Genomic DNA, 21,096 nt, shown 5'->3' with positions numbered 1-21,096 from the left:
CAATGATCCTCTATGTGATTCCCTGGTTATACATTTTTCTATATATTGTACTCTGTCTCTCTTTTTTAATTCTTAGCCACCCTGTTGCATAAATATTTTATTACAGGCATCTGTAAATTCTCTCTGGAGAGTAGGTGGAAGATGGTTTAAAATTCTTACGCATTGGTATGCCGAACAAGCCTATGGAAGAGTTGCATTTTATGCCAGCATTCAGCTCCAAAGCCAGCAGGTTATGCCGAAGTCACATATAGAAAAAGGGTTCCTGAAGGTCCCTTTGGCAGGAGCCATATTGGAGACGAACCTAACAGGTCTCAGCTTTTCCCTCTAGCGCTGGGCGGGGGGGACTGCTGCTTATTGGTTGAGGACCAGATGCAGTGTTGTTTGCATCTAGGAGACCAGTTGTCCCAAGTGGGTCTCAATGCGGGAGATACTTCCACCAGGAAGAGCTTGTGGAGAAACAGTTGGGGAATAACCTTTCTTGTCTCACAGCACTTCAGGCTCTGTTGCTGGAGGAACTGATGACAATTTTCAAAAATTGAGGTTAAATTCATACAACATAAAATTAACAGTTTTATAGTAAACAGTTCAGTGGCATTTAAGCGCGTTCACAGTGTCATACAACCACCACCTCTATCCGGTTCTAAAACATTTTCATCACCCCAAAGGGAAGCCCCGTATCCATTGAGCAATCACTCCCGCTCCCCCCGCTCCCCCCAGTCGCTGGCAACCAGAAGCGTGCTTTCTGGATTTACCTATTTTTTGTATTTCATACCAAATATACACAGTATGTAACATTTCGCGTCCGGCTTCTTTCACTTAGCTTGATGTGTTCAAGGTTCACCTTGTAGCGTGTGTCAGTGCTCCATTCCTTTTTGTGGCTGAATGACACGCCGTTGCATGGAGAGACCACGCTTTGTTTATGTGTCCCTCAGCTGATGGACACCTATCTGAGTTTTTTCCACATCTTGGCCATTGTGAATAGTGCTGCTGTGAACATTTACGTGCAAGGATTTGTTTGGACCCCTTTCTTTCAGTTCTTTTGGGTATATATCTAAGAGTGGAATCACGGGGTCATAAGGTAATTCTGTTTAACCCTTTGGAGGAAACATCCAGTTCTTTTCCACAGCGGCTGCACCGTTTTATGTCCCCACCAGCAATGTAGGAAAGTTCCAACTCTTCTACGTTTTAACTGTCCTCTCTTCCTCTCCCCGTGCTCCCCTACCCTTGTTAATCCCGTGTCGCATAACTCTCCTAGGTCCAGTCCCACCGTTTTTGGTAGAGAAGAGCTGTCTTTGGGGCCAGCCTGTGTACTGACGATAGTGACCAATGGGAACCAAGCATAAATTTCACTGTGCTTATATTTAACCATTAGAAGGACCAAGCACACATAGTAAGTACGTGTAAGCTGATGAAATACAACCACTGAGAGACGCTTTCTTTAAAATACAAGTGTCTGTCTGGGTCATGAGCTTAGCATTACAGCCTGCTTGGTGTGTTACATTTTTCCATTTCAGCTCGTCTTTAACCTATATTAGAAAAACAGCTTTTGAATAGCACGGTGTGCTTCTCCGTAATTGCATTATTGGCATGTGTACGATGCCTGAATATCAAACAGGTCAGGGAATAGCGAGCATCCCAAGTGCACATTTATGGGCTTTCCGAATACAGACGGGGACTTGGAGATTTGGGTTTCTCTCTCCCTGCCCCGTCCCCAGAGCATTACAGGAAAACAGAGGCACTCCCTTTATTTACATAACGGTCTTTCACATTCAAGTTGCCCTTTACAGATTGCCAAGTGTGCTTGTGTGCATTATCTCATTTAAATTGCCAGGAATGCTCAGAGGGTTAAAGAATTTACCCAGAATCACACTTGGTAAATGTTAGAATTAGGTCTCAAACCCAGGTCTTCTGAGTCCCAGTATTTCTCCAAAGCATGTGATGACTTAGACGCTGTCCTGGGCCTTGACCACAAGAGGCAGGAGTGGGGCTCAGCCATGGTCAGGACCCTGGACAGGAACCAAGCAAGCTCCTCCCCCTTCCTTCCGGCTCTCTCACCCCAGGCGCTCCACGCCATCCTGTTATTCCCCCTTCCTTTCTCTCCTGCGCGTACTCCATCCTCCCCGCCCATGCCTTTAGGCTAGAGCCACTCGGGAAGACTTTTCAGAAAGGAAAATATTATCAAGCACATCCCAGTGTTGACTTTCATAATTTTTACTATATATTATTATCATTGGTAATTATATCACTCTTGCACAATATGATCCTACTAGACTTGCACGTTATAACAACAGAGTCTTTATTATATTTAAACATAGTATGATTATATATTTATAATTCATAATGTAATTACATGTGCACAGTGATAAAACTGGTTTATAAAATTTTTACAGCTTTTCTAAACCATACAGCCGACACAAATGAACAGGTTAGAAAGAAACAAATGAGAGAAACCAATAAAGTTCAAAATTCAAACTTATTGTAATTTAATGTGTCGGATGATATTATTTTATTTAAACTGAACTTTCCTCTGTAAGTAAAGATGGTGCCCTTTACGTAACTTTACTTAGGCAGATGGTGACAGCTGCCTGAAAGTTGATTCAACATTCCTACCGTTGATCTCTTTCAAACTCCTGCAAAATCTTTGATTCTTAAGCACATGTGAAGGCATGTGGCTCGCACTTGGTATGAAAGCACCATTTACGTTAGCCTTTGTCATCTTTTCATTACCTTGGGGCAGTCAAGATGGTAATTCTTCAAGCCGGTGCAGACACACATACACACACCCAGGCATTGAAATTCAGTAGAGTGGTAAGGAGGCAAGGGATATGCTTATATTTATTCCTTTTAGATTTCATGGAAATAAAAAATACCAAAATTTTATTTTCATAGACCACCCCCAAGACTGTATCTTCAGCCCCCAGCCTGAGGAACGCTGTCCCAGGTCTCCCAGGACACCCACTCCTCCCAGCTGGAGGCATTTCTGAGCCCATTGGCAGCTCCGGGGACCAGGAAAGCTGCAGGACCTTTTGCTCTTCAGAAAGAGAGTTGAGGGCGACGGGGGTGCAGGGAGCAGCGTGGTCCAATGCTCGGGAACTGCCCCACCTGCTACGTGGAGGTTACCTGTTCAGGTTACTTAACCCCTGGTGCCTTGGTTTCCTCGTATACCAAGTGGGGATAGTAGTGTCCACCTCACAGAGATGTTGTGAGAAGTGGATGAGCTTTTAAAAAGAAAAACAAGGAAGCAACGAGCTTAGATCAGCTCCTGGCTCAGAGTAGGAGCTCTGTGCGTTGCAGCGCTGAAGTAATTGAATGTGCGTTCGTCTCCCCTCACGTGGTCTCATCCCCGAAGCGCTTTGTGCTTCTCTCCTGCCATCGCTCCTTCCCAGTGTGGCCTGCCGCTCGCGTGAGCGTCACCACCTGCGGCCTTCACTGGATTTCCCGCGAGTGTCCCTGTTTCCATCACCCACCAACAGCCACTTACCTGCAGGAGGAGGGTGGAGCCACTGGGTCTCGTTACCTACCGCTGCTGCTGCCCGAGCCTGCATCTCCTCCGCCTTCCCGCGGCCACGCACATCCCTCGGAAGCTCATCTTGGGCTCGCTTCTCCTGTTCAACTCAGTATTCTTCCAAGAACTCTCGACTCTCAGTTTCTGGACCTCTCCCGTCTCACACGGTGACCTCTGCTATTCCATCCTCAGCACCTGTCTTTGTGTTTTTATTTTATTTTTGAAAACTTTTTAAAACTTTCTATTTTTTTTGTTGAAGTAGAGTTGATTTACAATGTTTCAGGTGTACAGCAAAGTGATTCAGTTATGCATATATATTTATATATTCTTTTTCAGATTCTTTTCCATTATAGGTTATTATAAGATACTGAGTACGGTTCCCTGTGCCACACAGTAGATCCTTGTTATTTATCTGTTTTACCTGTATAGTAGTGTGTATCTGCTAATCTGAAATTCCTAATTTATCACTCCCCCGCTTCCCCTTTGGTAACCATAAGTCTGTCCTCTATGTCTGTAAGTCTATTTCTGTTTTGTAAATAAGTTCATTCATATCACTTTTTTTATAGATTCCACACATAAGTGCTATCATATGATATTTGTCTTTCTCTGTCTGACTTACTTCACTTAGTATGATCATTTCTAGGTCCATCCATGTAGCTGCAAATGGCATTATTTCATTCTTTTCTGTGGCTGAGTACTATTCCATTGTATATATGTGCCACATCTTCTTTATCCATCATCTGTCAATGGACATGTAGGTTGTTTCCATGTCTTGGCTATTGTGAATAGTGCTGCTATGAACACAGGGGTGCATGTATCTTTTTGACTTAGAGTTTTCTCCAGATATATGCCCAGGAGTGAGATCGCTGGACCATATGGCAGCTCTAGTTTTAGTTTTTTGAGGAACCTCCATACTGTTCTCCATAGTGGCTGCACCAATTTACATTCCCATCAAGATCGTAGGAGGGTTCTCTCTCAGCACCTCCCTTGAAGGTCATGGGGGACGTCTTCAAGGCTGCACCCACTAAGACCACGTCTATCCTATGGTACTCACCTGGCTTGGGCAGCATCTGATGCTGTGGACCCTCATCCTCAAGTTTGTGCTTCCTTAGCTTATAGGACGTCACACTCCTTGTTCCCATCACTCCTGCCCAGCCCTCTGCAGGAGCCTCTTCTGCCCGTTGTAGTATCTGTGTTTCTCTCACTCTGTCCTGGGTCCTCCCTTTAGTCTCACTGGCAGATGGCACTCACTCCTGGGACTCAGCCTTCAGGGGTAACTGGTCCCAGGTGTCCTCAGCTCAGTACCAGAGCTCCTGATCAACCTTCTGGGAGCTGGTCCTAACCTCCAAATGTTCATCTACAAAGTGGAAAAAAGGACTGTGCCCTTTTCTGTCTGTGGTTGCAGACAACTAGATTCGACAAACTGTGTGTTTTGATTCCTCCAGGGTAGAGCCTGTCTCACGCATCCACTGTTTGGTGAACCCTAAACCCTCTTACTTGGACGGCTTTAAACGTAAAGTATCCAAGACTCAGTCTGCTCCCATCACGACGCTGAGAGTCTCCCAAGGGCAGGAAAGCTGCACCGTTTCCGAAGAAGCGAACAGATACACAGAGGCTGGTTTTTCTCTCTTAACAATCGTTATTTCAGGTCGGGAAGACGGAGCTTAAAGGGTGATTTCATACAGCTGGTGTTCGGAAAGTTCTTTGTTATCACAGTCCTAGTGATGCATGAGTCACTGGCTTTGCATCTCCAGGCGGTGGGCGTGGGCTGTCAGATTCAATTCCTAGGCCCTCAGATGTGGTCAGTAGTCAACAGTGTCAAACCCCCAGCACAGGGGAAGCCAGCGTGGCGCAGATCACACTGTAGCAGGGGGAGGTGTGTGTGCACACCTGTGATCTGGGCGCTGGCGTGGCCGGCCGCCTTACCCCAGGCTGTGAAGAACCTCGTCACTCGGCAGGAGTGTCAGATTATATTAAGTCCTCGCCATCCCCCTCCTCCTGTGAATTGTCATAGCTTGTGCACCCGCGCCTGTTGGCGAGTCTCATTTTGTCGTGTTGCAACTGAAAGCCCACATCTTTGGGGGGCCTTCTGGTCTCAAGCATGCGGCCAGTACGTGAGGTGTTCCGTCTCCTGCTTGACAGCCCTGCTTTGGTGGCGCTGATTAATCCAGAAGGGCTAGGTGACAGCTTCCCCGGGTGGGCAGCTCTGGTCCTGCACGGTGTCAGTGATGAAAGCTTCCAGGGTAAGTCTTGCTGCTCCTCAGCATCTCAATAGGACTGGAAGCGTGAGCCGTAGGCTTTTTCTGAATTTTTCCCCGAGCAACGCAAGATGCATGCATGTCTGAGGGGCGTCCGTGCTCTGTTACTCCAAAGGGCGGGAGGACCGACGTCTGCCGTCACCGCAACACTGAGGGCGAGACCACATGTGTCCCCTGCCCCATGCTCGCCTCTCGGCTTCTTCAGTGGTGATCGGCAAGTCTGGATAAATGAGATGCTATAATCGGGCAAAGAAATCGCGTAGTCTGCGTGGCTTACGTGGCATCTTCACCCTTCTTCGGGCTTTTACCTGGGCGTGTTGATTGCTGGATGGGTTCTTTCAGCATCACTGTGTGAGGGGCTTTGCCTTCTGCTGAGGAGTTTTCTGTGGGGTGCAGGGTTGTTCGTCTGGGGATGAGTTTGCTTTTCAGCAGCTCTTTCTGTTCCCAGCTCCTCTCGGCTGGGGAACCAGTACAGTAAGCTGTACCCCAGTTGCCGATTCATGCTTGGACTGATTTGGGGAAGCGATGGCCACGTGTCCTCCCTTTTGCCTGGTGACACTGTGGATCGGTGCTTCCCGGACTGGAGTTAGATCCTGGGCTTTTTTTCTTGTGAAGATTGATTTTATCAGGTGAAGCAGCTGACCTTGATCACTGAGATGGAATATAGGTAAAACAGATGAATGTAACTTTTCTACAACCACCGTAAAACCGGATGAAAGGGTTAGCACTGCTCCTCTTCCCGACGTCCCCTTCTTGCAATCCACTTTTCTAGGGGAGTTGCAGAGGGGGGTGATGGCGGGCATGGCAGAATGCGGAAGGTGTGGACAGTGACAGTGGTGCCTCCGGTGGGGAAGGGGACCCCTGCTTGAGCTGCCGTCGTGCGCAGGGAAGTGCTTGGTGCTCTGCGAGAACCATCTCCTTTAATCCTCCCAAAGGCTGCTTGGGTGGACACTTCTACATCCTTCCGTCTTAGAGAGTGTAGAGATATCGGACAACCTGCCGGAGGTCACAGGACAACACACAGAGGAGCTAGAGTTTGTATTGAGCCAGTTTGACCGCAGAACTGACATCCCAACCCTGTTTAAAGTTGCTCCTGTAACTCCCTGAGACACGGCCCCCGTAGTTCACCTTGGGGCATCCAAGCCCTCCCAGGCCAGGCGTCAGGTGTCTGGATCAGTGCACCCATCCCTGTGACTGCTGGTGACTCTCACATGTGGCACATCTCAGAACGTCTCCAGGTCCTTCAGGGAGCTGGCAGGGGCTCCACTGTAACTGCTTGACTTAAGAAAGACAACCATGCGCTTACGCCGCTGCGGCATCTCAGAGGAGCGAGGCTTTCCCACGGGTTGGGGACCATTGTTTTCCAGAACCAGACCCCGCGGGCGAGGCGCGTGGGGATTGCTTCCATGTGCTTCATCACCATGGAAACCTGGGAGATGCCATGGAGAGGAGGAGATGGTAACGACGGTGGCCGAGGGGAAGGGGGCTTGACTGAAATACGGGACCTGAAAACAGCCAGGAGGAGCCTTTCTTCCTGTGGGAGGTGTTCAGAACCGTGTGATTCCTGCCCCTTTCCTATCGCGAGTGTGAATGAGCCCAAATTCAGAACTCTCGAAGTATTGCAGAGCAGATTCCCAGGTCAGTTCAGACGTGGGTGCTCCCCAGAGAGTAACTCACTTAGGAGGTGAACAGAGAACACACCTGTTTTCAAGCAAACAAGAAAACTGCAGACCTGACTACTGGTGGCCGTTGCCGTCCCCTTCCACAGTGGGCCACTAATCGTCCCTGTTGCTGCTTCCTTATGCTTTCTGAATGGACGTCATCCCTTCCTTTACCTTTGCGAGGACCCTCAGCTTTGCTCGCTGATGTCATTGTCAGGTTGCTTTGTCATTTTTATTTCTTCTGGAGTCAGTTCACCCTGGTTACCAATTTTGTTAAATCTCTTTAGTAGTGCGAGTTTTCTTTCTGGGCTTTGGAATTTCTATTTTCAGACTCACCTTTCATGGGACATTTTTACCCCCGATCTGTCTCTTTCTGTGCTCATCTTACTTCTTTGTAGTCCTATCCCACCCTGTGGACGCTCCCAGTTTTACTACTGGTAGCTCAGATTTCCTGCACAGGTGATATCACTGAGCCGGGGGGTCTGGTCCCTCTGCCTCTCCAGGGAATTCCCTTATGTGAGCTAGAGCTCTGGGGTTGGGGACTTGACCTCAGTCTCGGGTCAGGTGGTGACCTTTGCTCAGGCCTCTAGCCTCAAATGGGATGCTTCCAGTCCTGCATAGCAAGAAAAATTGGGGTCCTCATTCTCTCTGCCCATTTCTGGACTCAGAGTCTGGCGGGTCCTGAGAGTTCCACCACCACACGTGGTCCAGCCATCCACAGTCCTCGTAGATTTTTATCTTCTTTTGGAGCAAGACAGGTATCTACCGTTTATTATGGCAATGTGTTTGGAGCAGTGTTTGTGAGGAGAGGGGGCGGGTCAAAGCTTGAGATAAACTGCAGTTGGAGAGCGGTTCTGTTGCCGCTTCAGGACACGAACGTGTCATGCAGGTCAGCACGCCGTGTATCGGATGTGAACTACCTTCTCACACTTCACTTCAGGCTTTATAGATATTATTTTATCATCTGCTTGTAACATCGTCGTGAAGCGTCATTCCTCCCGTTTTATAGAGTAGGAAACTCATGGCCCGGAAAGAAGAGAAGAAACCGGTCCAGTACCACAAGCTTGTGAATCGCAGAACCACACCCAACCCACGTCTGATTTCGAATCAGAACCCTTCACCCCTGTGTTCCGCGTGTCTCTGGAGGCTGGGGCTTCATCTCACCATGCCCTTTCCTTTTGTTCTAGGAAAATGCACTGAAGGATGCTGCCCCGGGAGACCATCGCCTGAGACCCCATCATGCAGGCCTTCCCGCAAGGGCCCGGCAGTTGGACAAGGTAACCGACAGCCACTATTGACGGGCCACCGGGAGGGGGGCTGTCAGGCAGGGACCTGGGGAAGGCGAAGAGGGGGACTCACTGCAGGCCACCCAAAGGAGGGTGGCCGGGACCCTGGGTCCCGCCTCTTCTATTTCATCCCGTGGCCACTGCCCGAAGCACTTGGGAAACGTCTCGTTTGCTGTCTGCTAGGCATCCCTACCTAGACGTCTATTCGGTCACATCGGGGCCGGAGCAAAACTTCCCATGTCCGATCCCCACACCATTGCCTCTCCTAGTTTTCTCATCCCAGTGACTGGCCATCGCCCAGCTGCTCAGGTCAAGATGCTGGGAGCCGTCCAGGATTCTTCCTTTCCTCACCCCTGCACCTCACTCTGAACAGCCCATCCCCACTGTGTCCCACCCATGCAGGCCGCCATTTCTCTGGCGCAGGTGCTGAAACGGCCTCTTACCGCCCTTCCTGACACCCGACAGTCGTCTTCCGGCAGGATCAAGAGCGACCTGGTGATTGGAGCCAGGCAGTGTTGCTTCTCTGAGTACGCTTCCTCCCAAATAGGAATGCAGCTCTTCCCCACGGCCGCCCCCTTGCTCGGCCTTGGCACCTGCCTCTCGACCTTTGATTCCTGAAGTTCTGTCCACGCTGAACTTCTTTTTGCTCCTCTGACCACCAAGCCTGCCTGGGCAGGCCATGACTTTCCCTGCTTAGAGCTCTACTCCCTTCTTTTCCGATGGCCGTCAGCTTCTCGCTCTTCATACGTCAGCCTAAGAGCCACGTCCTCAGCTAGACCTTCCCTGCTTCCCACCTGCGTCCCTCCCTCCTCCTCCTTCTAACCATGTGGCTTCACCTGGCTTTTGTCTTCTTGTGTCTCTTATTACTTGGTCGGTCATGTGTCTTCACTAATGTGTGTGTCTGTCCCCACCCCCCCGTAAGAATGTCACCTCCCAGGTAGCAGAGGTCTTTGCCTTCATATCCATCACTTTATCCCCAGCACCTGATCTTACGGGACACATCGTGGGTGCTCAGAGTAGATATTAGTTAACGATTGGTTGGTGGTTTGGAGTCGCTAATTTCACAGATGTACTAAAGCGTATTTCAGTTACTATAAAAATTAGAGCTTTCTTGATTACACACTTACTTTCCTGCCTTCCTGTTTGGCCTTTTTTTTTTTCTTCCCCCCCCAAAAGTTGTGCTTTTCAGAAAATAGCAGGTGTTGGTGGGAATGTAAAATGGTGCAGGGACCACCGAGAACAGGATAGCAGATCCTTAGCAAATTAAAAATGCAGTCACACCATGAACCAGCAACTCCACTTCTGGGGATACACCCAAAAGAATTAAAAGCAGGACTGAGAAGCAGTATTTGTCCACCCCTGTTCATAGCAGCATTATTCATAATAGCCAAAATGTGGAAGCTACCATGTCCATCTACAAATGAATGGATAACAAAAGGTGGTATATACGTACAATGGACTATTACTCGGCCTTTAAAGGAAGGAAGCTCTGACAGCAGTGCTGCAACACGGGTGAACCTTGAGGACATTACGCTCAGTGAAGAAAGCCAGTCACAGAAGGACAAACACTGTAGGATTCCACTTATATAAAGTCCCTAGAGCAGTCAGATTCCTAGAGACAGAAAGCAGGATGGTGGGTGCCGGGGCTGGAGGGGGGGATGGGGAGTTAGTGTCCAATGGGGACAGAGTTTCAGTTTGGGAAGATGAGAAAGTTCTGGTGGTGATGACTGCACAACTATGTGACCGTACTTCATGTCACTGAGCTGTACACTTAAAAGTGGTTAAGACGTTAAATTTTATGTCACGAGTATTTTACCACGATTAAAAAAAAAAGATGTGTTTTTTCTACGCCCCCAACTCTCCCTTTAGTTCCCCTTTTGCCTCCTATTCCTGCCAGGCCCTGTGCCCTCTGTCCTTTTTCCTTCCAAACAGGAAAGTCTCTGATAAACTCACTCACGCTGAAGTGTGAATCCATAATGAGGCTCAGTGACCTTCTCAGCCCAAGAGTCTTTTTATTTAAACAGGAACAAAGATGAAAAAAAATGGTGGTGCTTTCGGCATCGGAGGCGGGCTGACGACAGGGCTGGACACGCTGGCCAGAGGAAGGGTTGGTCCTGGGATGGCTTTCTCTCTCTTTCTCTTTTTCCTTTTCTCTCCGGCTTCTCTCTTTCGCTCAGGTCACTCCATGTGCGCGTCTGTCCGCTCCTAAGCTGGGTTCCTGCACCCGGAGTGTGGTTCTCGTAGAGCAGACCCAGGTGGTGGGCGCCACCACCGTCTCATTCCCGGACCTGTCTCTCCAGCTACCCTGAGGGGCACCCCTGCTCCCATAGAGCTCTCACCAAATCCGACATTATTTTTTCACTTTAAGATTTGAAACGTGTTCCCCTGCTGCCTCCACACTGTGGCCTTTTATAAATTTTTATTTATTTTTGGCTGCGTTGGGTCTTCGTTGCTGCACACGGGCTTTCTCTAGTTGCAGCGAGCGGGGGCAACTCTTCGTTGCAGTGCGCAGGCTTCTCACTGTGGTGGCTTCTCTTGTTGCAGAGCTCGGGCTCTAGGAGCGCGGGCTTCAGTAGTTGTGGCTCATGGGCTTAGTTGTTCCGCGGCATGTGGGATCTTCCCAGCTCAGGGCTCGAACCCGTGTCCCCTGCATTGGCAGGTGGATTCCTAACCACTGCGCCACCAGGGAAGCCCCACCGTGGCCTTTTAAACAAAGCTTCAAGGCCCAGAAAATGAGTTCCCTTCAGCATTAAAAGACTCCCAAGAGGGAGGAGATATGGGGATATATGTATATGTATAGTTGATTCGCTTTGTTATGAAGCAGAAACTAACACACCATTGTAAAGCAATTATACTCCAATAAAGATGTTAAAAAAAAAAAAAGACTGCCCTCAGGGACCAGCGTCTGTGTCCCGGGGTAACTTGGGGATGTGCAAGGGGCAGGTCGGTTTGTGCTGCTGCTGAAAACATACAACCACAGCACCAGATCCACTGGGGGGGCCACCCCTGTCACCTGTAGAAACACAAGGAGCCTTCCTGGTTCTCTGGAAGACGTCTGGGAATTCCCAGTTGCCCCCGCTGATTCGGGCTTGGATTTGCAGTCTGCTTTTTAGTCGCCTTGATTAAATAAGCACATTTAATGCTCAGAGCTCTTAATTATTGAGGCAAAGGGATGCAGTCAGTGTGTCCCCTGAAGCCTGCCCAGATGGGATTGCCTCGTAGGTGCAAAATTGGATATTGGATATTGGACTATCTGGAATATTGCATTGAATTCCCCTGGGCAGGCAGCCCTGTGGAAGGAAACAAACGAGCTGGGAATGCTGGACACAGCGCAAAGGATGGGGTCAATGCCCTCGAAGCCTGCACACCAAACTTTTTTTTTTTTTTTTTAACTGATTTCAAATTTCTTACTTGCCTGGGTTCAGAGGAGCCCATTAAGCTCCACCCCCCCAAACTGGGCAGGTGTTCCGGTAGCTACCTGGAGGTTCAGGCTTTCTCACTGAGTAACTGTTGCCTAATGTCTTAAGCTACTTTCCCGCCTGGTGCTGCTGCGGCTGCCCCCGAAATCTGTGTTTTGATATAGAGACGAGTCGAGTGGCGGGATCTGGTGCCTGAGTCAGGAGTGCGCCGCTGTGCCTGTGTGCGGTGGAAGGTCCCAGGCAGCAAGCAGGACACGGTGGTACCCATGTTCTGAAGCCAGGTACGGTGTGGGGTGTTAAGTTCATGACCTGTGAACTCTTTTTACCTGCTGGCCAGAAAGCTGAGGTTGGCTGGAATTCCGGGCTCGGTTACAAATGACTGGTGTGGACAGTGGCCATGCCACTCCCTAGCGGCGGTCTCTCTTCTTCATCGCACTACTGAGAAAACTGGGCATCTGTCGGATGCCACACGTGGACGTTTGGGATTCGTGGAGCCACACACCTTTGGCTGGAAAAGCCCAGCGGGCACACCTGAGTATCATTATCTATTTTTCCTTTATTAAAAAACAAAATCTTGTAAGGGTCCACTGTTCATAGCTTTCCACCTTAGGAGGAATTGTCTGGGCTTTTAAGCTTGAACATCTGAGAACTTTTTTTCCTTTTTGTGGAGGAGGGGAGTTTATAGGTCTTAGTGAAAATCTCTTCCCATCCTTTCTGCTAGTCCGAGACTTCCTTCTCCTTCAGTAGATAACCTGGCTGATTCCCAGGAGAATGTTCTAGTCCAGGTGCCAGGACATAGGTTTGCCTCTGTAGGGTTCTCTGGTCATGAAAGTGACCGGCTTTGAGCTCCGGACACTGGGCAGCCGGGGACCAGGGACTTGTAAGCCGATGGGCCTCTCTTCCAAGGCTCCTGGGACGGGCGGGGCTGGAAAGGCCGGCTGGGCAGTGGCGTGAGGTCCTGAGACTCCAGCGCTGCAAGCAGCCCGTTGAGCCGACATTTAGAGTGTTTTTCGTTTGGAGCCTCGGTCCTGTTTCCAGACGGGATCGGCTGTTACCAGATCAGAGAGAGCCCCCTTCTCTGCGAGAGTCAGCGGCGGTTCTTTCAGCTGCAGGTAGCAGGGACCCAGGCTGGGTGACGTAAACACCCAGGGGGCATTCTTGTTCTCATGCGACCAGAAGTTCCCAGAGCCCAGGGCAGAGGCACCTGCTGGAGACGGACGGGGACACAGGCTCCTGCGCCCCTGCAGCGCCGTCCCGCGGGGACTGCGGCTCTTGTGGTCACCGCAGCATTGCTGAGGGTCCCATCCTCGCTGCAGCTGGAGCAGCCCAGCCTTTCTTATAAAGCATCGTGTTCACGTGGGGTCATTGCCCCCCAGAGATTCCCGCTGGCCTGTCACGGAGAATGGGGTCACACGGCATCTCAGTCTGGGTCCCTGCCGGAAAGAGATGACACACCTCGAAAAGCAATGGGGAGCGTTACTAAGGGCCATTTAGGTGGGTGTGGGTGAGTTAAGGGAGCTGAGCTGGAGGGTGACGTGACAGTGACAGTGGAGAATTTTCATTTCTTGGGAAGAGCAGAGATGTTCACAAACGGGTATTTTTTTCCTGTGAGAGATTAGTCCCTGAGATTTCCAAGAGCAATTCGACCTCATGTTCCCAACACTTTCTTCTTCCTTTCCTTTCTTCATTGTGGAGTCACTGGAGCCAGACTGGTTGGTGTCAGAAGTCCTAGAATCAACGTGTCGGCAGGGCTCATTCCTTCTGGAGGCTCCAGGAGAGAATTGCGTTCTCACCTTTTCCAGCTCCTAGAGGCACCCGCATTCCTGGACTCATGGCCCCTTCCTCCCTGTCCAAACCCGGCAGTACAGCATCTTTAAAATCTCTCTTTTCCGACCCGATTCTCCGCCTTCCTCTCATCAGGACCCTTGCCATTGCTACACTGGACCCACCAGGATAATCCAGGACAGTCTCCCCATCTCAAGATCCTTATCTTAATCACCCCTTCCAAGTCATTTTTGCCACGTAAGGTAACATTCACAGGCTCCAGGGTTAGGATGTGCACGTCCTTGTGGGGTCTCTATTCAGCCTACCTCAGTCTCTCCCCAAATCTGTCCTTTTGTCTCCTTACCAGCAGACTTTCTTTCCATTGTTGCAAACCGGGGAAGTGACCTCAATCATTCCGATAAACATAAAGGGGACACAATGGAAAATTTTAAGTCAAAGAAATGCAAAACCACAATCTTGGCATGAGATGACGTGTATTAGATGTATTAAAGTGCAAATGCCAACGACTTGCGGAGGCTTTTAGCTGCCCAGAAGTCCTCTGGTAGATTCTTCCTCGTCCACAGCTGCTGTCCTTTAAAGCGTTGTCTTCAAGACAAATAAAGCTTGTTTCTTTCCCCCAACAGTATTGCTTTCTGTTAAGTTACTATATACAACGAACACAGTATTTCCCACAACAAGAGCACAGCATTTTAGCTCCATGTGGGGTAAGCGGGATTTATGGGTGGGCGTGACCCTCTAACGTCTGTCCTAACCACCGCTGGCAACATCCCTGTGGGAGAGCAGGTCTGGTGCCTGCCAGTCAGTTAGCAGACTCACATCTGGGCTGTGGTCTGTCTGCAGGTTGGGGATTGGCTATTCTTGGCCAGAGGCCTGGTCCTGACTGCCCGGTGCTCTTATAAGGGACTGGATAAAAACTAAATGCACGGAAATAAATGAGGTCAGCAAACGGAGCCTGAAACCCAAGTCGGGGGATTCCCTACAACACGTGAACCTGAGTTTCTTGGAAACACCTGACTTATGTGGACTTTGGCTGTTCACTCTGCTTCTCCTCTCTGACGACAGGGAATCGGATCACAAAAGAAAACTCCTTTCCCATCGGAGCTTACATTCTAATGAGGAGAAACCCCAAGAAAAACGTAAACAGCTCACAGGATAATTTCACATAGTGATAAACGCCCGTGGAAAATAAAGCAGGGCAAAGCAGTGAGGGGAAAGGAGGCAGACAGGTGGGGAGGATTTTGGTACCCGAGGGCTTGTCTGAGGAGTGACATAATTGATGAGAAGGAGCCAGACTGGCAGAGACGGGGGGGTGGAGTGGGAGCTGGGTAGGGATGTGCCACAATGGGAAGAGCCGTGCAAAGGCCCTGGGGCGGGAATAAGCTTGGCTTGTTCAAGGGAAAAAAAGAGGCCAGGGTGGCTGAGCATGGTGAATGGTTGCGGGTCAGATCAGAGAGGTGGGTGGGCAAGATGCTACAGGACCTGGGGCCACACCAGGAGTCTGGATTTTATTCTGATCTCCATGGCAGCCCGGGAGGTTTCAGTCAGGAAGCAGCAAGATCTGCTTTTTATTCCGGAGAGCTAGTGCTGGCTGCCGGGTGAGACTGGACCTGGGGTAGTCGAACACTAGTCCCAAGTCTAGTTTCCTTGATTAGCCAGAACATGAGAAGTGATGGCTTTCCAGCAAACCCAGTGTTGAGGTTCAAGTGCGGGTACTGCTTAATTCCTGTAGGTCGTGACATTTTCACAAGGGAGCGTGTGCATTTTCCCCCACGTTCATTGCCTGATGCATCATGCTGTAGCAAAATGCCGTGAAAATACCTCTGGGAATCAGGACCCTCTACGACCTCTTAATAACAGCTTCCACGTAACCCTGTTCCATTTAGGAATGCCAAGTGGGCGCCCTCCTTTCTTTCTATGCCACAGAAATTGTAAGGTTAAACGAACACTCTGTACCTAAAGCGTTTGAAGCAGGACTTCTGTAGCTAAAAAAAAAAAAAAAAAAAGTGACTTTGTGACAGTCTGTTATTGAAGACATAATTCATGTTGTAATGTTTAGGGAGGAGGGAAAGAAATTAAAATCCTGTGGCTGGGTTAAAATACGCTGCACAATTAAAATAAAGGAAAATAAATCAGATAACTTCTCCCGTCAATGGCTGCCCTCATCTGTTTCAAAGGAGCTAGAGGAGAGATGGAGAATCGGTGGAGCCTCCCAGATGAGTTCTAAACGTGGTCCTGGGGGTTGTGGGCTTAGGGTGGACGTGATATCTGAGGTTATTGGAACACCTACCATTCTAATCCACGTGGAGCCTTGCTGCCCCTTTTGTCCACTTTTAAGACGGGTGAAAATTTTAGATGACAGAAATTAGTATGGCTCGACAATTTGGGTAACATTTTGTCTGTTAGGACTTTCAGTTCAGAGGGACAGAAGACAATTCAAATTGGTACAAGCAAACCAAGGGAATCTATTGGCCCAAGTAACAGGAAAGGAAAATGTTAGCTTCAGGCACAGCTTGATCTAGGTGCTCAAGTGATGTCATCAGGACCCTACTTCTCCCCCGGCCTCTCTTGGCTCTATTCTCAGCTGAGTTCTTCCCTCATGATGGCACAGTAGCTCCAGCCTTTGTCCTCAACTTTCCAAGTCCAGAGGGCAAAAGAGAGAGTCTCTTCCCGGATTCCTACACAAGGCCAATATCTCATTCTCTGCGGATGCGCCTGGGTCCTGTGCCCTGCCCCAACCAATCACCATATCCAGGACATGGGATTACACTGATTGGCCAGACCTGGGTCACATTCCCAGTCCCGAGCCAATCACTGTGGCCGTGGCGAGGATGGGCGGGATGAAGAAGGAGGCTGTGTGCTGACTGGCCAGCCTTTGGTCACACGTATTCACCCCAGCAGGAGTGGACCCACCATGAAGTCCATGACTGAGGATGACAGAGGGGAAGAGTCTCCAAAAAGGGGAGGTGACAGATGACAGCTGGGGACAAATACCCACCGCAGCTCCTATGCATGTTGTAAACAGCCCCTTCTCTCCATCCTTGCTACTTGTAGGTGAAAGCAGAGTATGCTCGACTTAAACACACGCTCACCATAGTGACCAGAGAACGCGATTTGGCCGTGAAGGAGAAACACCAACTCCAAGCCAAGCTGGAGAACCTAGAACAGGTCCTAAAGGTAGGATGGGCTTCACTTCCGCTTTCCTGAGCGTGAGCGTGAAGGAGGAGGGGCTGCGGACTTCCAAAGCAGAAAGTGGTTGAAACTCCTTCTGAGTTTCAAAATCATCAGAATTCAGGGCTCTTGGCGCCGCTTTTACCCTCTCTGTGGCATACGAAGCAATAAATAAGAAAATGTGAATGTTTCTGGAAGCGATCCTGTAAAACCGATTATGCGTTTCCATTTCTTAGGAATGTCAAACACTGCAGAACAAGAGATGGTAGGCAGCGCTCCGGAATGGAAATTGGGCTTATGTTGAAGACCAGAGGTGTCTACCTTTGGTTTTTCAAACTTCATGAATTTTAAGCTGTTCTTCAGATGGTTAACGACCTTTGTCATAAAGGGAATAGCTAAGTCAGAAAATTGCTTTATCAGGGTACAGGTAATTGGATAGCTTCATGCATTCTTGATGAGCTGGGATCTCCTTCAATATTTAATGGGTGGGTTGATTTGCTATTGACGTTACTGAGTTAAGCTGAATGAATTCTTTGGCTTTTTTTTTTTTTTGAGTGTTAAAATTTTATTGGATTCTCATAGTGGGAAAAAATATTTAAACATAAAAGAATAAAATAATCATCACCTGCAATCCTACAATCTAGTACCTAGATTAAGCCTTTGTATTTCACACGCATGGAACAGAGCTATGCTGCACCCACCCACCGTCTTGCATCAGGAAGTGATTTTAACTGCATCTATAGCTTATTTGGGGGAAACTTCTAGAACTCTGAGGGGACGCAGATCAGTGGTTGGCTGGGACTATTTGGTGAGGGGGGAAGTGGATACGGGGTTTCTTCTGGGGGTGATGAAAATGTTCTGGAATTAGTGTGATGATTACACAACCTTGTGAATGTACCAACACCTCTGAAAGGTACACTTTCAAAGGGTGAATGTTATGGGATGTGAATTCCATCTCAATTTAAGAGGCAGGATGCCCTGTTCTCTCACTGCTGGCCCTGAAGGGGAACCACGCCCCTCGTGTGGCTCTCAGGAGGTGGCAGATCTGTACCCAGTGCTGGTGGCATGTAAGATGCCCCCGTGTGTCTACCTGACACTCTCTGGAGGAAAGACCAAGGCTGACCCTGACCATGCTGCTGTTTACCATTTGCTCTGAGTTTAGAACATAGACATAAAGGATGAGATTCCACCACGTAATTATTCATTTCAGCAGCTACCTCGACCGCTGACTGCAGGTTCTCTGAGGCAACGACCGTGTTTCATTCAGCTCTCTACCTGTAAAGCTTGGGTTTGGTGAAAGTCAGGGTTTGGTGAATTCAGTGGCGGATGGACTGGGAATCCAGGTGCACCCGGGGGCTTTGCTGAGGGTCTGTTGGAGTAAAGTCAGCATGAAGGACAGTGTACGTGACTATGCCCCCAGGAGATATTTGACAATCTGGAGACATTTTTGCTGGCTGGGACCGGGGAACGGGCTATTAGCATCACGTGTGCAGAGGCCGGGGATGTTGTTAAGTCTCCTACGATGCACAGGACCGCCTCCACGGCAAAGAAATAAGTGGCCCAAAATGGCATTGGCACCGAGGGTGAGAAGCTCTGTGAATTAGTTTGTTACTGTTGCTGTAACAAATTGTCCCCACGTGAAATAAAACAAATGTATTCTCTTACAGTTCAGGAGGTCAGATCCAAGATGAGTCACACGGGGCTAAAATCAAGGTGTCAGCAGAGCTGCCTGCCTTTCGGAAGGGTTTGGGGAGACCTTCCCTGCCTTCCCCACCTTCTGGTGGCTCCCAGCCCCTCCCTGTTATTAGAAGTTGCTAATTGCAGAGCCAGCAATGAGCATCTTCTCTCCTCTCCGACCTCCGGCCTCCCTCTTATAAGGACCCTGTGATTACACGGTGTCCACTTGGATGATTTCCACATCTCAACGTCCTTAACTTCATCACATCTGCAGGGTCCCTTTGTCGTGTAAGGTGACGTAGTCACAGGCCCCAGGGACTGGGAGGTGGACATCTTTGGGGAACATTATTCAGCCTGCCCCACTTCTAGAGTATTTGAAGGAGGCGACCAATAGCACTGATGCTACCTGTGGGTAGAGGAGGCCCTGTTTATAATTCCGGGGCGTGAAATTCCCGTCTTTGTCTCCTGCCTGCCGGGCTTCAGGCCAGTCTCTCCTGCTACCTGGAGTGGGTGAAGGGCTGTGCATTCTCACTGGCCTCGTGGGGCCCGCCGTCCTTCCTTCTGACCTGGGGTTTGAGCCTCATCACCAGGGCCTTGCACGCGTGGAGACACCCTGAGTTCACGTCCAGGTTCTGCCCATGGCGCCCTGCAAACAGCCCTCTCCTCGGCTGCCCACCCTGTCCAGGGGGTACACCCCAGGGGTGTCACCTGCCCTTCTGGGGGGCAGACTAGGGAGGGGGCCTGTGCAGGAGCTGGCGGGGGAGCTTGGGGGCTTTGAGGCGGGGGCATTCCAGGGTCCGGGGAGCTGGACTGTGGTCCAGAGGGGAGCGTGTGGGCTCTGGATGGGCGTGTCCCTCTGGCCCCCTTTCTAAGGGTGGAATTGGGTAGCTGATGGGCAGGCTGTGAGCAGCCATCAGGGGACACGGTCACGTTTGTCACCAGGAAAGCAGCAAGGGGGGGAGAGGTTGGAGGCTGCGAGGGGCCCAAAGGGACAAGTGACAGCGTCACAGGGCCGGGGTTCTGGCCCTCGCCTTCTCTTGGTCACCGCCCCACACGGTGCTGTTCTAGTCTGTTCTTCACGGGGTGGCCAGAGCAGTACCGTCCAAACCGAAGTCAGGTCCCAGCAGCATCCGCAAACCCTCCGCAGGACCCGCCAGCCCAGCTCACTCACCCAAAGCCTGGCGCCTCCCTGGCCACAGCCCTGCAGCCTGCAGCTGCCCTCGCCTCTCCTCTCGGGAGCCCTGTCCTCCCCTCCCGCCCTGACTCCATCCTCCCCCATTGCCCCGCCCCTTTCCTGGCTCCGATCCCGGAGCAAAGCCAGGCCCTGAGCACCTTCTCCATAAAGTTCTTCTCAGTACCATTTCAGTGAGCGACTGACGATGGAGCCAGGCTGGCCTGGGGCAGGGGCCTTGTTGGGAGCAAACGGAGCTCTTTCTCAAAAGAGTTTTGCTCTGTGCAAAAAGGGAGAGAAAGAAGACCCGGAGGTGAGGAGAGGCATGTCCTTTGCAAGGGGTTGATTCCATGGCGGGCGAAGGAAAGCGCCTGCCCTGAAAATTTGCAAAACCCTGTGTGATCTGCCCTTTCCCACACCCAGCACTGAGAGCCTGTGGGGCTGAGAGCAAGGAGGGAGAGGTCGGGGAGGTGACGATTCCACTACAGTGGCTGAACTCGCTGGGCTCCGGGACAGAACCTGCCGAACTTTGCTGCTTTCAGAGAACCCCCCAAGCGCGGTAGCTGCATGTTGTATCAGCATTGCCTCAGTTTGGACCGATCGAAAGCACAGCGATTTCCATGTTCTCCTTCTGATACTTTGGTCATGATAATAAGAGGGCTATTCAAGATCAACCTTCTTTCTGTTTTGCAATTTGGGGGTTGTATTTTATTTTAAATTTATTTCATTGAGGTAGAGTTGATTTACAATGCTGTGTTAATTTCTGCTATACAGCAAGGTGATTCAGTGATACAGGTACACATTCTTTTCCATATTCTTTTCCATGATGGTTCATTACAGGGTATTGAACATAGCTCCCTGTGCCCTACAGTAGGACCTTGTTGTTTATCCATTCTAAGTGTAATCGTTTGCATCTGCTAACCCCAAACTCCCAATCCATCCCTCCCCACTCCACCTTAGCCTTTCTTTTTTTCTTTTTTTTTTTTGCGATACGTGGGCCTCTCACTGTTGTGGCCTCTCCCGCCACAGAGCACAGGCTCCGGACACGCAGGCTCAGCGGCCATGGCTCATGGGCCCAGCCGCTCCGCGGCACGTGGGATCCTCCCGGACCGGGGCACAAACCCGCGTCCCCCGCGTCGGCAGGTGGACTCTCAACCACTGCGCCA

The 21,096-nt window shown here is 50.1% G+C and overlaps 1 protein-coding gene across 19 annotated transcripts in view; it reads left to right on the top strand.

The window, feature by feature from the left end:
• Window positions 1–21,096, top strand: part of RIMBP2 (RIMS binding protein 2) — a 281,741-nt gene that overhangs the window by 141,905 nt on the left and 118,740 nt on the right. For 5 of the 19 annotated variants that reach the window (XM_060311104.1, XM_060311106.1, XM_060311111.1 and 2 more), the window contains 2 exons: window positions 8,612–8,701; window positions 16,966–17,088. Coding sequence is in view for 13 of the 19 variants with exons in the window: in XM_060311102.1 (XP_060167085.1) it covers window positions 5,734–5,748; window positions 8,612–8,701; window positions 16,966–17,088 (228 nt within the window). In the remaining 6 variants the exon portion in view is untranslated. Of the gene's footprint in view, window positions 1–5,577; window positions 5,749–8,611; window positions 8,702–16,965; window positions 17,089–21,096 lie in introns of those variants that run through there. The other 14 variants (XM_060311102.1, XM_060311100.1, XM_060311101.1 and 11 more) reach the window with 9 other exon arrangements.

The sequence above is a fragment of the Globicephala melas genome, chromosome 13, assembly GCF_963455315.2.
Source record: "Globicephala melas chromosome 13, mGloMel1.2, whole genome shotgun sequence".
Taxonomy (NCBI): domain Eukaryota; kingdom Metazoa; phylum Chordata; class Mammalia; order Artiodactyla; family Delphinidae; genus Globicephala; species Globicephala melas.
This window is presented reverse-complemented; position numbering and strand designations above follow the sequence as displayed.